Genomic DNA, 13181 nt, shown 5'->3' with positions numbered 1-13181 from the left:
TTCTAAGCCTGAATTTATCTTGTTCCTTCCACCTCCCATCTCCTTTGTATTAATTTATTCCCAGGTGTGTCCAAATTCCTCTCCAAGCAACACTTTCTGATGGCTTATGTTGGCCCCTTCTGCTCCAGGGACACTTGGCCACTGGTGGACTTTTGCCATGTGCCCTACAGAAGGTTATAGTGTAGAAGACACAGACTGTGGAGAGGGAAAGACTGAGGGAGCAGCAGCTTGGGTTTGGTTTAAAATTAGTCATGGTATTACTTGTACACAGCTTACAGATTGATGCAGACTTTCTGATAGTGGCTTGAACCTGCCCGAGGGGAGACTGAGCTGAGCTCTTAGGCAGAAGCTCTTCCCTGTGAGGGTGCGTTCCATGGTCCTATGGGTTTGCCTCCTTGTTGTCACAGATCCCTGATCTTCCTCATCTCCATTTCCCCCATGATTTTAATCTTCCAAACCTCAAACGTGTCCAAAGGGAAGCTCAGTGAGCAGGGGCTGCTGCTGACGAGTGCAAGGAGCTGATGACAGCTGAAGCAGGCAGGCTTGGACTGAGATCCAGGCTTGTGCAGCCAGAGGTTCCTGCACTGCACAGGCAGCAGCAGCCCTATGCTGCCAGCAATTTGCCTCGATTCCCTCTAGGAAAGAGGTGCCTTTGATCAGGTAGGCAGCAGTTGCTTTGTACCTGTGTAATCCCTTGGTTTCTCTGCCAGAAGCCACCAGCAGTGTGTTTGTGGCTTCAATAACTTGTCCACCAGTGGCCTAAGACAATCCCTTATTTCATGTAAGCTACACAGCAGCCTTCAGAAGTGGCCATCTGTTACCACTGGTCTATGACAGATTTGAGCACGAGCCCCACAGTGAAAGGCTCTCTCTGCTATTCCCCTGAGCCGGCTGATCTCTTCCCTTCCACCCCTTCCCATCAAAAACAGGAGGAAAAAGAGAAAGCTTTGTACTCCCAAGCATTAGGGGGCTCTAATTGGTGTGTGCACGACAGGACCACTGCATTTAAACGGTGAGCATAGAGCTAATGGAAGCTGAGCTTTATTGCTGGCATAAATATAGTGTGTTCAACTCCTTTGAAGTCACAGGGAGCAGCAGCCGGGGGTGCTTGTGTTCGATTAAACCCCATCAGTGACTTTGGCCTGTGGTTGTTCCCTGTTGCTCTGACCCGTGGATGTGTTACGATGTCCTTGTGTGCCAGATCTTCTCAGAGGTTCCTGGTACAAAACAGGGTCCAAGTAGCACTTCCAAATAGGAGTAAAAGGTTTGGAGTCTTGCAGGAAATAACCAAGACTTGGAGTTGGCTGAGTTTTGGGCTTTCTGCTTGTGTGCTGCTGTCAGAGATGTGCTTCCTTGCTTCTGGTGTGACAGACCTGTGGTCTGAGCTAGAGCAGCCTTTGCCACAGGCAGTGAATGGGACTCTGGTCTGACAGGCTGAGAGAGCTGGGCTGGTTCAGCCTGGACAAGAGAAGGCTCCTGAAGGGGAGACCCCAGAGCAGCTCCAGTGCCTAAAGGGGCTGCAGGAAAGCTGGAGAGGGGCTTGGGACAAGGGATGTAGGGACAGGCCAAGGGGAATGGCTTGAACCTGCCCAAGGGGAGACTGAGCTGAGTTCTTGGGCAGAAGCTGTTCCCTGTGAGGGTGCTGAGGCGCTGGCACAGGGTGCCCAGAGAAGCTGTGGCTGCCCCATCCCTGGCAGTGTTCAAGGCCAGGTTGGACACAGGGGCTTGGAGCAGCTGCTCCAGTGGAAGGGGTCCCTGCCTGTGGCAGGGGTTGGAGCTGGAGGAGCTTTAAGGTCCCTTCAAACCCAAACCAGTCTGTGACCCTCTGAATCATCCACAATAGATGCAAAGCAGAAAGGATTCTCCATCCACCACAGCTCCTATCACTCTCAGGAAGCACTTTCTAACCTGTTGTGTCCTGCCCAGGCAGCCACAGGACAGGCTCTTACACAAGTGTCTGCTTGATTCTTCTTGCACCTTTTGTCCATGTGTGTCCATGTGCCACAAGTCTCCCTTTTGCAGGCCACTGTGTGCTGGTGAGACCCACTGGGACAAAACCCCTGGAAAACCCTTGCTTTCCTGCAAAGCAAATGGTCATTTCTCTCCCTGCACCCATCATTGCCTTCAAGGAGGCTTCCAAACACCTAACCAATGTTCTTGTGCCTTCAGTCACCAGGCCAGAGTCCAAGCTTGTTTTTCTATCAACAGATGTACAGAGTTTAAAAGGGAGGAATCTGCCAGAGGCAGTAGCATACCAGGAATAAGTACTCCTGGGAGAGAGAGGTAGGAATCCATCCCACTTGCTGTGCAGCCCAGCCAGTGGATAACAGTGATGTGTATGTGAAAAGGAGGAATGTGGACTGTAAAAACTTGCTCTTTACATGATGTACAATGCCTGAGTTGTGTGTTCACCATGATTTATTGCTTACCTTGCTGAGGATGGGACACAGAAGGAAAAAGGGGAGGATCTGTGCCAGATGGGTATGTGGTCCTCTAAAGAAGACAGCTTGCAGACACCAAGGCACTGTGACACTTAACACCACTGCAATGAGAGGATGTGCTGGTTTGTAGCAGGGATGCTTTTACGGTTAGATTTGAAGGATATGCTTTGAAGAAGAGGGAAAAAAGGACTGTTAAGGTGTGCATCTACCCCTTTTACCCCGAGAAGAAACGAAGAATGCTTACCTCCTTCTAGCTAGTGTCGGAACTAAAGCAGGTAAGGCTCAACCAGAGTTGCAGCTTTCCGTGTCTGCAAGGTAAAGCTTTGAACAGCTTCCCAAGGCGTTCTCCTCCTCCAGAAGCTGTGCACCTTTCTGGGCTGGAAGTTCATGTCACCTCTCTTGGATTAAGAGCACCATTTCCCCCATCAGAGAGGTGTAGGGCTGAGAGTGGGGCACTGGGGAGAGAACCCATCACTTTGGACCCGTTTGTTGGCCATGAATGTGCACTCTGTTGTAGCAGAGAGGCTCCAGCAGACCAAGTCAGGGAAATGCTGGGAAAATGGTTTTTAGATGAAGCCAGGGACTATCTGGTTACGTATTACCTTACTACCAGAACAATAGCTGCTTTATAGCTCCGTGTGCTAAATGCTCTGTAGTATATGCTAATGTTCGTGTTCACATGTGATCTGTTGCGCAGCATACGGACTTGTGAAACTCATTGAGATCCGAGTCTCTCGGAGCCTTAAAAATACACCAGGTTCCTTTCAGGGGACAATGAGTGCCTGGATTTCATGAACTTTCCAGCCTTGTGCTCTTGGGATACATAGAAATGTCACTTTGGCACCATTTCTGCTTCTCATTCATTTCTCATCCCTCTACACAGGGGAATAGTGGAGAGTGTTACTGGAGGTAGCCTTAGCTTCTCCAAGATGGATTTTACTACTCTCACTTCAGTGCAGCCATTTCTCATCAGGCCCCTCTGGTCCAATTGAACCTTTCATCTAAATAGTTGTAAAATACAGTACAAATACCTGCAAGTAGCTTATATTTGCCTCCCACTTACTCTACCTCCCACTCATGCACATAATGTTCTGTATAGAGGTAGAAATGTTTTAGTTACTGTGCCTAATATTGGGGTGTTACTCATATGCAAACATAGGAATTTCTACTTATATGTGGACACTGAGTATTTCAATTCACTTAGTAAGCAAAAAGCTGCATTTCTTATGAATATGCTATTTACCCCAATGAATCCTCCTCTCCCCAGTTGTAGTATTTGGCTTTTATTCAGCCTTTTACACTTGCATTTTATTGTCAGGCTTCCTAACAGCAGACTATTCAGGTTGCAGGTGGAGCCTAACAGAGTGTTCACCAGGTGAGTGCATTTTTGTGATGGTGGTTTGCAATAATGGGATGTAACTGGTGTTGTCACTTGGTCCTTTAGGTTCTTGACTGTGGTGGTTTTCGGGGTTAAAGGGATTGTATCCATCTGTCTGCATTTTGGTTTTCTCTTCCTTTCACACTTCCAAGGGGATGATATCCCATGTCACATCCAGGCATCCTGTAAATGGCTGTCTGAGCCGCAGCTCTGGGCACGGACACTGTTTTGGCTGCTGGGTAGAGGTGTGCAATGGCTTTGGGCTGTTTGGGTATCTTACAGCCCATCCTGTTAGCCTTAGGAAAGCTGAGCTCTCTTAATGATTACTTAAGTAAAGACTTAGGAGCAGGCCAAGCTGGGCTCAGAGCCTGTGTGTTAGTAACACTCCAGCAGCAGCTTGTGGTGATGGATGGGGCTGGAGGGAGGATATTGGGCTTCTTAGATCTGTAAAATGTGGCTTTTTAAAGGTTGTGGATGAGATGCAGAGTTAAAGCAGCAATGCAAAGGAGAGAAAACCCCACAAACACCCTCTCAGCTTTAAGAAGCTCCAGGCTGAATGTTATAACAGTAACCTAAGTAAACTCGTAAGTGGTGCCATGTCTCAGGCAGCCCAGGAGGGTACATACAAGAGCTTGTGTGTGTGTGACCACTGATGCTTCTGCTGGCTGAAGTCCACCAGCTTTTGGACTGTGGACACAACTGCTTTTTGCTATGCAACTGTATTGCCTTTATATGCTATTTCTGATTTGCAGGGATGCCCAGAGTATTGTTCCTGCAGAAACTCAGCCAAAGAATTCATTAAAAAATGTGAGATTTCAGTGCTTTAAAAAAAATAATCCCAATATAAATGACTTTATTCTAAAATGACTATTGCCATTCAAGCAGTATAAAATTATATCAATTCTAGATGGTATCCTGTCTTCATTCTCACAGTAGCTTGTAAGAAAATCATATAGAAGATACAGGACTCTAAAGGCTGTTTTTAAAGGTGGGATAAGAATGAGTCTCAATAGGCAATTCTTCTGGAAGAGCCACTGTAGATGTTAACAGCATAGCAGCAAGTCAGGAAAGTATTTATGGCAAAATGTAACAGGGATCCCTATTAGGTGATTGCCCAGAAGTATTCAGGTGCTAAGGGGAGACTGAGCTGAGCTCTTAGGCAGAAGCTGTTCCCTGTGAGGGTGCTGAGGCGCTGGCACAGGGTGCCCAGAGAAGCTGTGGCTGCCCCATCCCTGGCAGTGTTCAAGGCCAGGTTGGACACAGGGGCTTGGAGCAGCTGCTCCAGTGGAAGGTGTCCCTGCCTGTGGCAGGGGTTGGAACTGGAGGAGCTTTAAGGTCCCTTCCAACACAAACCATTCCATGATATTGCCATGATATTGCATGATTTAATATCTGATTTCTCATCAGAGGAGCAAACCAATTCATTGTTAGGTGTCTCTTACCTCAACCTCCTGAAAAGCTCGGCACTGATGACACTTTCTGCTCCATCTTTCTGTTAACAGAAAAGAGCTTGAAAGAAAAGCAAATCCCCACTGAAGCAGGCACTGGGGGTTGCTATACTTCCTCTATTTTTAACTGTGTTTCCTATATACATAACTGACCATGATAGACTGCTAATCTTATCAGGCGTACAGTTCACTCCACAGCCAAGTCTGCCGGTCAGGGGAGCTTAGAAGGGTTATTCACTAAGCTTTCATCTGTGGAGGCTGGTGAAAAGCTTTCTTTTTGCAGGAAGATGCACACACTCGTGGTGTTTGTCACCTCCCCTACACGCTAAACTGGCTTGGGTTTAAAGTGACATGTCCTGGGGAGCCAGGACTGGTGTATGATGTCCAGGTAAGAGCTGAGGTTGAACCAATGCAGCTTTACATTGCCTCAGCTGATGCCCAGGTCCTGTTATCAAGCTCTAAATTCAGCCTCAACTCCCCCTGAAGGGGAGAGGGAAGGACAGGTAACCTTAGATCCTAGGCTGAAGGCACGAAGCTAATCCACCATTAGGATACCAAATTCCCTCTTTTCCTTCTTTCCCAAGCACCCTTCTCATGGGAGTTTTCAGCTCCATCAAAATGAGAATGAAACAGGAGATCTGGGATTTCAGATGAATCATTTCCAGTGTCAAAAGGAATTGCAGGTTTTTCCTTATGTTACTGCCCTCAAGGCAGATGATTGCAGGTAGAAGAGTTCTGGTATGTCAGGAAAGGGCTGCAAAGACAGAGGTGTATGGCGGTGGTGAAGTGTCATCAGTGAAGGACACGTTTGTCACCACTACTTGAAGACACTGAGTCTTTGCTGTGCCAGGGAAGAATCTGGGTACTGAGTTGGCTCACTGGGATCTTCCTCTTCCCATGGGAATGCTGGGGCTTCAGAGGAGGTAATTCCATGTATGTATGCCACTGGATAAGCTCTATAGACCTATAGCAACAGAGACAGGAAAGCAGGAATCCCAGACCCAGAGTTTTCATCTCAAGGTAATGCAACTTAAAAAGAGCTCCCTGAAAACCAACCCCAAAACTCAACCCCCCAAAGCTGTGGGATAGTCTTCAGGAAGCTTGTTAGTTATTTGACAAGGAAAAGTGGTGTCTTCCATGTCATCTCTATGGGATGAAGGCTGGGCTGGTGTATTCCCTTGGACCGTGTATTGAACAGAGTGGGAGGTGCTGCTGTGGTCTTGCCCTGCTGTGGTCTGCTGGAAGGAGCCACAGGTAACTGAGTGGTCCCTTTGCAAGGATGGATTGACTGCTTCTGCTGTAGAGCAAAGGTAAGAGAACAAGAAATCAGGGAGATTAAACCAAAGGTGTTTCGGATCCTGGCTGAACTGGGGCCTTTCCCTCCTTCTAGAGAGGAAGAGCATAGAAATGTATCAGAATGCAATGAGCTGTCCTCTTGCAGCCAGAGAATGGAGGTTGGTCTCTTGACTGAGACCTGGGGATAAATAAAACCCAAACTTGGGGTTTAAACCAACACCTTGGTAGAACATTTAGCATTTAGCAGTCTTTGCTGGAGCTGACTGAGCAGGAGGAAGAATGAGCCATAGAAACATGGTGTTGCATCCCTGCCTTTCAGATGGTACAGGGCTGGAGGTCCCAGGTCAATTAGACTTTATGGGTCACTGAGACAGCAACTCCCATTGCTCTGAATGAGCAGAGAAGGAAGGTTCATTGAAGCACAGCAAGAGGAGCTAAGGAAAGGACAAGTCAATGACAATATTAAGCAGGTAGGTGACACCCAAGGACAATCTGAGACTGAGATGTGGTCATGAAGACGGGGTAGATGCAAGGAAGGAACCAGTGGCACCAGGGCTGTCCTCCCATGCAGTTCTTGTTGGAAATGTTGCATCTTGGTTTGTCTCCTGTGCTTATCTTCTGTTCTGAGGATAAATTAAGGCTATGAAGTAACCTACTAGATTGTAACACTCGGTTTAGTGCTCCATGGTTCACCTTTGCTATCCAAACTTGGTGCCTTGTGGTTTTGACCAGAATAGCGTTTGAAAAGACAGATGCTGGATGATGTTGAGATGAACCAGCAGAACAAGGGCTGCAGCATCTTTCACATTAGCATTCAGTGGAACAATTCTTGTGTGTTGATATGAATGGCACAGAGGATGTATGGGGGAGAGCTGTGGGTGTTGTGTGCCTAGGAAGTTCTGAGCTGAAATCACTGCATGGGCTTTTTGGGAGCTGTCAGGAAGCCAATTCTGATGGTGAACATTCTTCCAGTCCTCATCTTGTCCTATGAGACATCTAATTTGAGTTACTCGTTGATGCTCGAGCAGTAGTTGGGGGAAGAATAAGAAGGGTGTGCTTTCAGAAGATAGTTTGTCTTATCTTCAAGTAGGTGCCTGTGTTAAGGGATCTCTTCTGCTTCCTTTGTCACCACCGAGTGTGGTGGGATTCCTGAAACGCTTGGTTTCCGCAGTGGGCTTTGGGTGAAATCCCGTCCATGGTGTCACGTCAACACCTCACATCCCGAGGAGCACATTCAGTTTGGGGGTGTTCCTTGTCTATGGACACAGGGTTTTCAGGGTAACGTGACTTTGAGAGCACTCAGTTTAGCTGCTGTGACTTGAGCTTGTTAAGGAGATCTGGGCTGGGTTTCTGAGTACACATCCTCATGCCCATTGCCTGTCCTTTCCCCCCCCAGGCTCTCCATTCAGTCCCCAGAAGGGACATGGTGAAGATGATAGTTCCTGTGAATCTTGGCAAGGCAGGTTTCCATGCAAAGCAATGTGGAGTTAATAGAAGTCTGTTGTGGGAGCTTTTAATGTGCTTGCTGGACTCTTTTGTGTCAGCAGTAATGCACCAGGGAGTCTCCAGCACTGTGGTTGTTTGTCTTGGTGGGGATAGGAATGGTCTTTGCTGCAGGATTCAGTTGAAGGACACGGATGCTCTGCAGTTATGTACTGGTGGTGGTCTCAATACTTGTAGTCAATAATACCAGAATGCACCTGGCTCCGAATGAAGCTGCTCAGGGTTAGATATAAGAAGTTCTTTAATGGAACAGGTTGCCCAGGGAAGCTGTGAATGCTCCATCCCTGGCAGTGTTCAAGGCCAGGTTGGACAGAGCCTTGGAGAGCATGTTCTAGTGTGAGGCATCTCTGCTCCTCGTGGCAGGGGGTTGGAACTGGATGATCTTAAGGTCCTTTCCAACCTAAACCATTCCATGAGTCTAATATGTATGACTGTCCTTTCTAAACGCAGTGGGGTGTAAGAGTCCCTCCTGGTTTGTCATGTTGCTAAAAGACATCACATGTGGCTGGGAGAATAAGATATATCTCATGGTTGGCTGTGAGTCAAGTTCACTGTCCAGAAATACCTCTAGTGCCAATTGATTTGTCCAGTATGTCCCAGCACTCTCTTGGATTTGCTTACTGGGGACTCCACCACCAGTGGACCAAAGCTTCTCTACCTAAAGGGGAGCCACTGGAATCTTGTTCACATTCAAGGCTGAAAGGGATTCAAGTGATCACTTACACCAGCCCCTTGCCTGAGCCAACATCAGTCTTAGGTGGCTCTAGAAGACCTCCAGTGATGGAGACTTTGCTCCAGAGCTTCACTAACCTTATATTTAGCTGTTGCCTGGGGTTTCTCCCCCCTTGTGCAGTTTTCCATGCTGTGCTTCATGTTCATATCTCATTCTGTCCCACTATGGATAAGACTATTGGGTTATTCACTACTTACCTGCATCAGTCCTGATGTATTTATGGACTACCCTAGGTACAGAGATCAAACCATGCTCAGTGCTCTCTCATTGTGCTGCCCACCAAAGGCAAATGTTTCATTGGTTGGAGATCTTCTACTGATGCATTTCCCTGCTTGAGTTGTGTGCATTAAGGTGCACCCTGGTCCTTTGGAACTGTCTGTGAGAACTCTTCCATCATGCCTTCAGAAGTCACCTTTGGCTCCATGTGAAACGGTATCTGCTGAGCTGGGTGCTAGGGCCCTGTGGTGCATTCCTGAGCACAGGAATTTGGGTTGGATCGCTCAGCCTGGTGCCTCTGGAGGAGGGGAAGAAAGAAGTTGCAGGAGTATCTACTGTGAAATGCTACAGCTTTAGGCTGGTTGTATCTTTTCCTTGTGCTGCACTTGCTGTGATCTCAAGGGTGAAGAGGTGTTCAAGTAAGGCAGAAACAGGCACTGATGACCCTGGTCCCTGAGCATCAGCTGTCCTGGATCTCCAGGGCACTGCTCACCCACTAACCTGACCTTCTCCCCAAAGCCCTTTGTGGTGATCTAATCCAGTCACCTGCAGGTTAGCATCAAGATTGTTCTTATGCTGCTGCTGCTCTGCCTCCGTGCCAGGTAAGATGTCTCTATCAGCCATCGTGTGATGTTTCACCTCTGAATCATGGTTGCAGGTAGAGCTGAACCCTTACCTTTCTCCTGTGAGCTCTAATGTCCTCTCTGCTGAAACAGCAGGAGTTCCATTAGCTCCTGCAGCTGTCACAGTCCCCCAGCTAACATGCAGCCACTAACATGATGTGACCCAGCATTCCAGTCCAGCCGCAGCCCTCTCTAATCCTTTGATTCATGGTGGCTATCTTAACCCCTAAGGCCCGTTCCACTCCATGGCTTCCAGGCAGTGATGGCCATGCCATAGCCTCCTTCCCAGCAAAGCCAGCTGATCCTCCACCAACTTACCTGGCACGCTGCAGGCAAATGAACTGCAGGACCTTGGTGCTGGCTCTGCCCTAGCTCTGGGTGTAAATGTCCTTGTGCTGGAGCTGGCTCCTCATCCTGGTCACATCCAGGGTGAGGTTGGGGGCCAGGAATGGGTGATTCAAAGGGGACAGAGATGCTTGGGCTTCATGTCTCACCCACCACTTGCACATGGACTTTTAGGGTGGCTTCATGAAGGGGAAGCAAACACACAGCCTGGTTGCATCTTCCTGCTTGCCAGGAGCCTGTGGCCACGGTTAGATCCACTCTGCATGCGATTCATTGCATCTGCTGAGGCAGGAGCCGTGTGGGATCCAGTGGGATCCCTCTTCCCTCACTTGGGGCTCCTGTGTTTCCCTGTTCCCAGCTCCACTTTCTTTGTTCTTCAAAGACTCGAGAAGTTGGGGGTTTATTGTCTAATGGATTTCCTGGTTTTAATACAATTGAAAGGGTCTGAAATCCATGCTTTAGATTAACATATGCCAGCTAGATTAGGGCTAATCAGGGTGCAGGTCTGAGCAGATGCAGTGCAGGGCCAATCCTAGGCCTGATTACAGCATCTCAGTGCTTTAATCGTCTCTCTCCCAAGGGCGATCAGCTCTGCTTTAATGCACAGCAGACTTTGCAGCCCTCTCCTCCTTTGGGTTGTCACCACCCCTGGCAGGAAGGCTGCTACGTCAGATGCTGAGGCGATTTACTTTAATCCCATGCAGAAAGGCAGCTGCATGTTGCTGTCTTGCACTGAGACTTCCCTGCTTTCCTGTGCGCTCCAAGATGTGCCAAACCTGGGGTGATGTCAGTCATAGGATCCTAAAGTGGTTTGGGTTGGAAAGGACCTTAAAGGTCCTCTTCCACTAGACCCTGAACTCATCCTTTCCACAGAAGACCCCACTGGGTCTTCACATCTCAGCATCTTTTGGCAGAGCCCGTCTTTGGCAGCATCCCTACCCTGGCCAGCGTTCAGTGTGTATGAAGAGCATGAAGGGATAAGGCTCTTCAGGTTGCACGCTCTGTGGTCCAGAAGGGTAGTGGTGACTCTGCTCTTTGGCTTGGCCATGGGTAGTAGACTCCTTTGAGAGCTCCAGCAGTCTCCTTTAGGTTAGTAATGGAAGTAACCCAAAGGGCTTAGTTGGGTTGTTGGTCTGGAGAGGGGATTTTAGGTGCATCCCAGGCCAGATCCCCATGTCTGTGCCAGCATCTCCTTCAACCAGGATGTGCTTTATTTCATTGAAGGGTCTGATACAGGGGATTTTCTTCAATAGGGTTGAGTGTGAGCTCTCATTTCAGTGTTCTGCTGCCTGAAATTCCCATCTATTAGAACACATCATGGGACCTTTTCACCTTCTGACTCCACACCACTCATAGCAGTCAGTGCTGAAGCATCCCACCAGGAAACCAATTCCTCCATTGGGCCGTGAACTGCACAAACATGGTTTGGGGATCTCCTGGTGTGGGGCAGCCCTTTGGCTGGGTGGATCCTGATGTATTCCAACCCTCAGGATGCTTTGAGATCCTGAGAGGAGGGATGCTGAAGGGCTCCAATGCTCACTGTGCTCTGCTGGGTCACCCACTTGGTCAGCATGATTAACTCATAAGCTTTCCTGTCTGTACTGGAAGTTATCTAAGGACAGCAAGCTTGGGATATTAAAGGAGTGCCCTTGGCAGGGCAGAGCCTGCTCTCTGCCACAGAAACCTGAATCAAAAGAGATTGGGCTGCTTTTTTGGGAATGCTGGATCAGGAACCTGCTGTCCTACACCATTTCAATGCTGTTTCAGGGCTGGGCATCCAGTGCTGCTGCCTGGAAGGATTTGGTGACCTGTAAATGCTGGTTTTTCCCCCAACAGAGGTGGGGATAGTTTGGGTAATGTCATGTACAAGGTGGCTTTTAGAAGTTCACTTGTTTAAATCAAGCTTTGCCAAGCCAAAGGCAGTGGTGAGTACAGGTAGGTAATACAGGGGAAGGAATCATAGAATCATGGAAGAGTTTGTGTTGGAAGGGACCTTAAAGCTCCTCCAGCTCCAACCCCTGCCACAGGCAGGGACACCTTCCACTGCAGCAGCTGCTCCAAGCCCCTGTGTCCAACCTGGCCTTGAACACTGCCAGGGATGGGGCAGCCACAGCTTCTCTGGGCACCCTGTGCCAGCGCCTCAGCACCCTCACAGGGAACAGCTTCTGCCTAAGAGCTCAGCTCAGTCTCCCCTCGGGCAGGTTCAAGCCATTCCCCTTGGCCTGTCCCTACAGGCCCTTGTCCCAAGCCCCTCTCCAGCTTTCCTGCAGCCCCTTTAGGCACTGGAGCTGCTCTGGGGTCTCCCCTTCAGGAGCCTTCTCTTGTCCAGGCTGCCCCAGCCCAGCTCTCTCAGCCTGGCTCCAGAGCAGAGCTGCTCCAGCCCTCGCAGCATCTCCATGGCCTCCTCTGCACTCGCTCCAGCAGCTCCACGTCCCTCTTGTGCTGCTGCCCCAGAGCTGGATGCAGGACTCCACCAATCCAAAGGATCATCTCTGGAGCAGCACAAATGCATCCTCCAAACCCTTTGGGACCTCATCTTGTGGCCCCATCAGCCTCATCCCCCCTGGGCTCTGTTCCTTCCCTCCCAACCAGTTTCCTTCTCTTGTCTCCCCAGGTCTCGTCCAGATCCCCGTCAGCATGTACCAGACCGTGGTGACCAGCCTGGCCCAAGGCAACGGCCCCGTTCAGGTGGCAATGGCCCCCGTCACCACAAGGATAGGGGACAGTACTGTCACCGTGGACGGGCAGGCAGTGGAGGTGGTCACCTTGGAACAGTGATGTTCCCAGAGCCGGGATCACAGTGATTTTCCTCGTCTCTCAACGCGACTAAGTTTTTTACGCCTCTCCAGAGATGCAACGAGGGCATCGAGTCTCCAGCTTGGGAAGCAAAAGGGTTGGAGGTTTTGTCAACCTTTTTTTTTCTTTTTTTAAGGAAAAAAAAAAGGAAAAAAAAAAGAAAAAAAAAAAGAAAAATGGAAAAATCCGGGAAAACAGGAATAACCTTAGCAGAGGATGTGTGTAAAGTGTGTTTCCACAGCGCCGCTCTGCTCCCGTAGGAGTGAGAAGCCAAATTGTGACGGGACTTCCGTTGCGAGGAGATCTACAACGAAAGGAAATGAGCCCCTTATTCCCTCATTCCCCACTATGGGATGGAGCAGGATGAGGCGTGGAGGGGAACGTGGATGCCCTCAGCCGCAG

General features: G+C 49.1%; 1 protein-coding gene across 4 annotated transcripts in view; it reads left to right on the top strand.

The window, feature by feature from the left end:
• Positions 1-12917, top strand: part of NRF1 (nuclear respiratory factor 1) — a 67549-nt gene extending 54632 nt beyond the window's left edge. For all 4 annotated transcript variants that reach the window (XM_034063095.1, XM_034063091.1, XM_034063093.1 and 1 more), the window contains one exon: positions 12598-12917. In XM_034063095.1, coding sequence (XP_033918986.1) covers positions 12598-12761 — 164 coding nt within the window. In that variant the 3' untranslated portion in view covers positions 12762-12917. The remainder of the gene's footprint in view (positions 1-12597) is intronic.
• Positions 12918-13181: the final 264 nt, after the last annotated feature.

The sequence above is a fragment of the Melopsittacus undulatus genome, chromosome 5 (genome assembly GCF_012275295.1).
Source record: "Melopsittacus undulatus isolate bMelUnd1 chromosome 5, bMelUnd1.mat.Z, whole genome shotgun sequence".
In the NCBI taxonomy this organism is placed as follows: Eukaryota; Metazoa; Chordata; class Aves; order Psittaciformes; family Psittaculidae; genus Melopsittacus; species Melopsittacus undulatus.
Note: the sequence above shows the minus strand (reverse complement) of the source record. Positions and strands in the feature narration are given on the sequence as shown.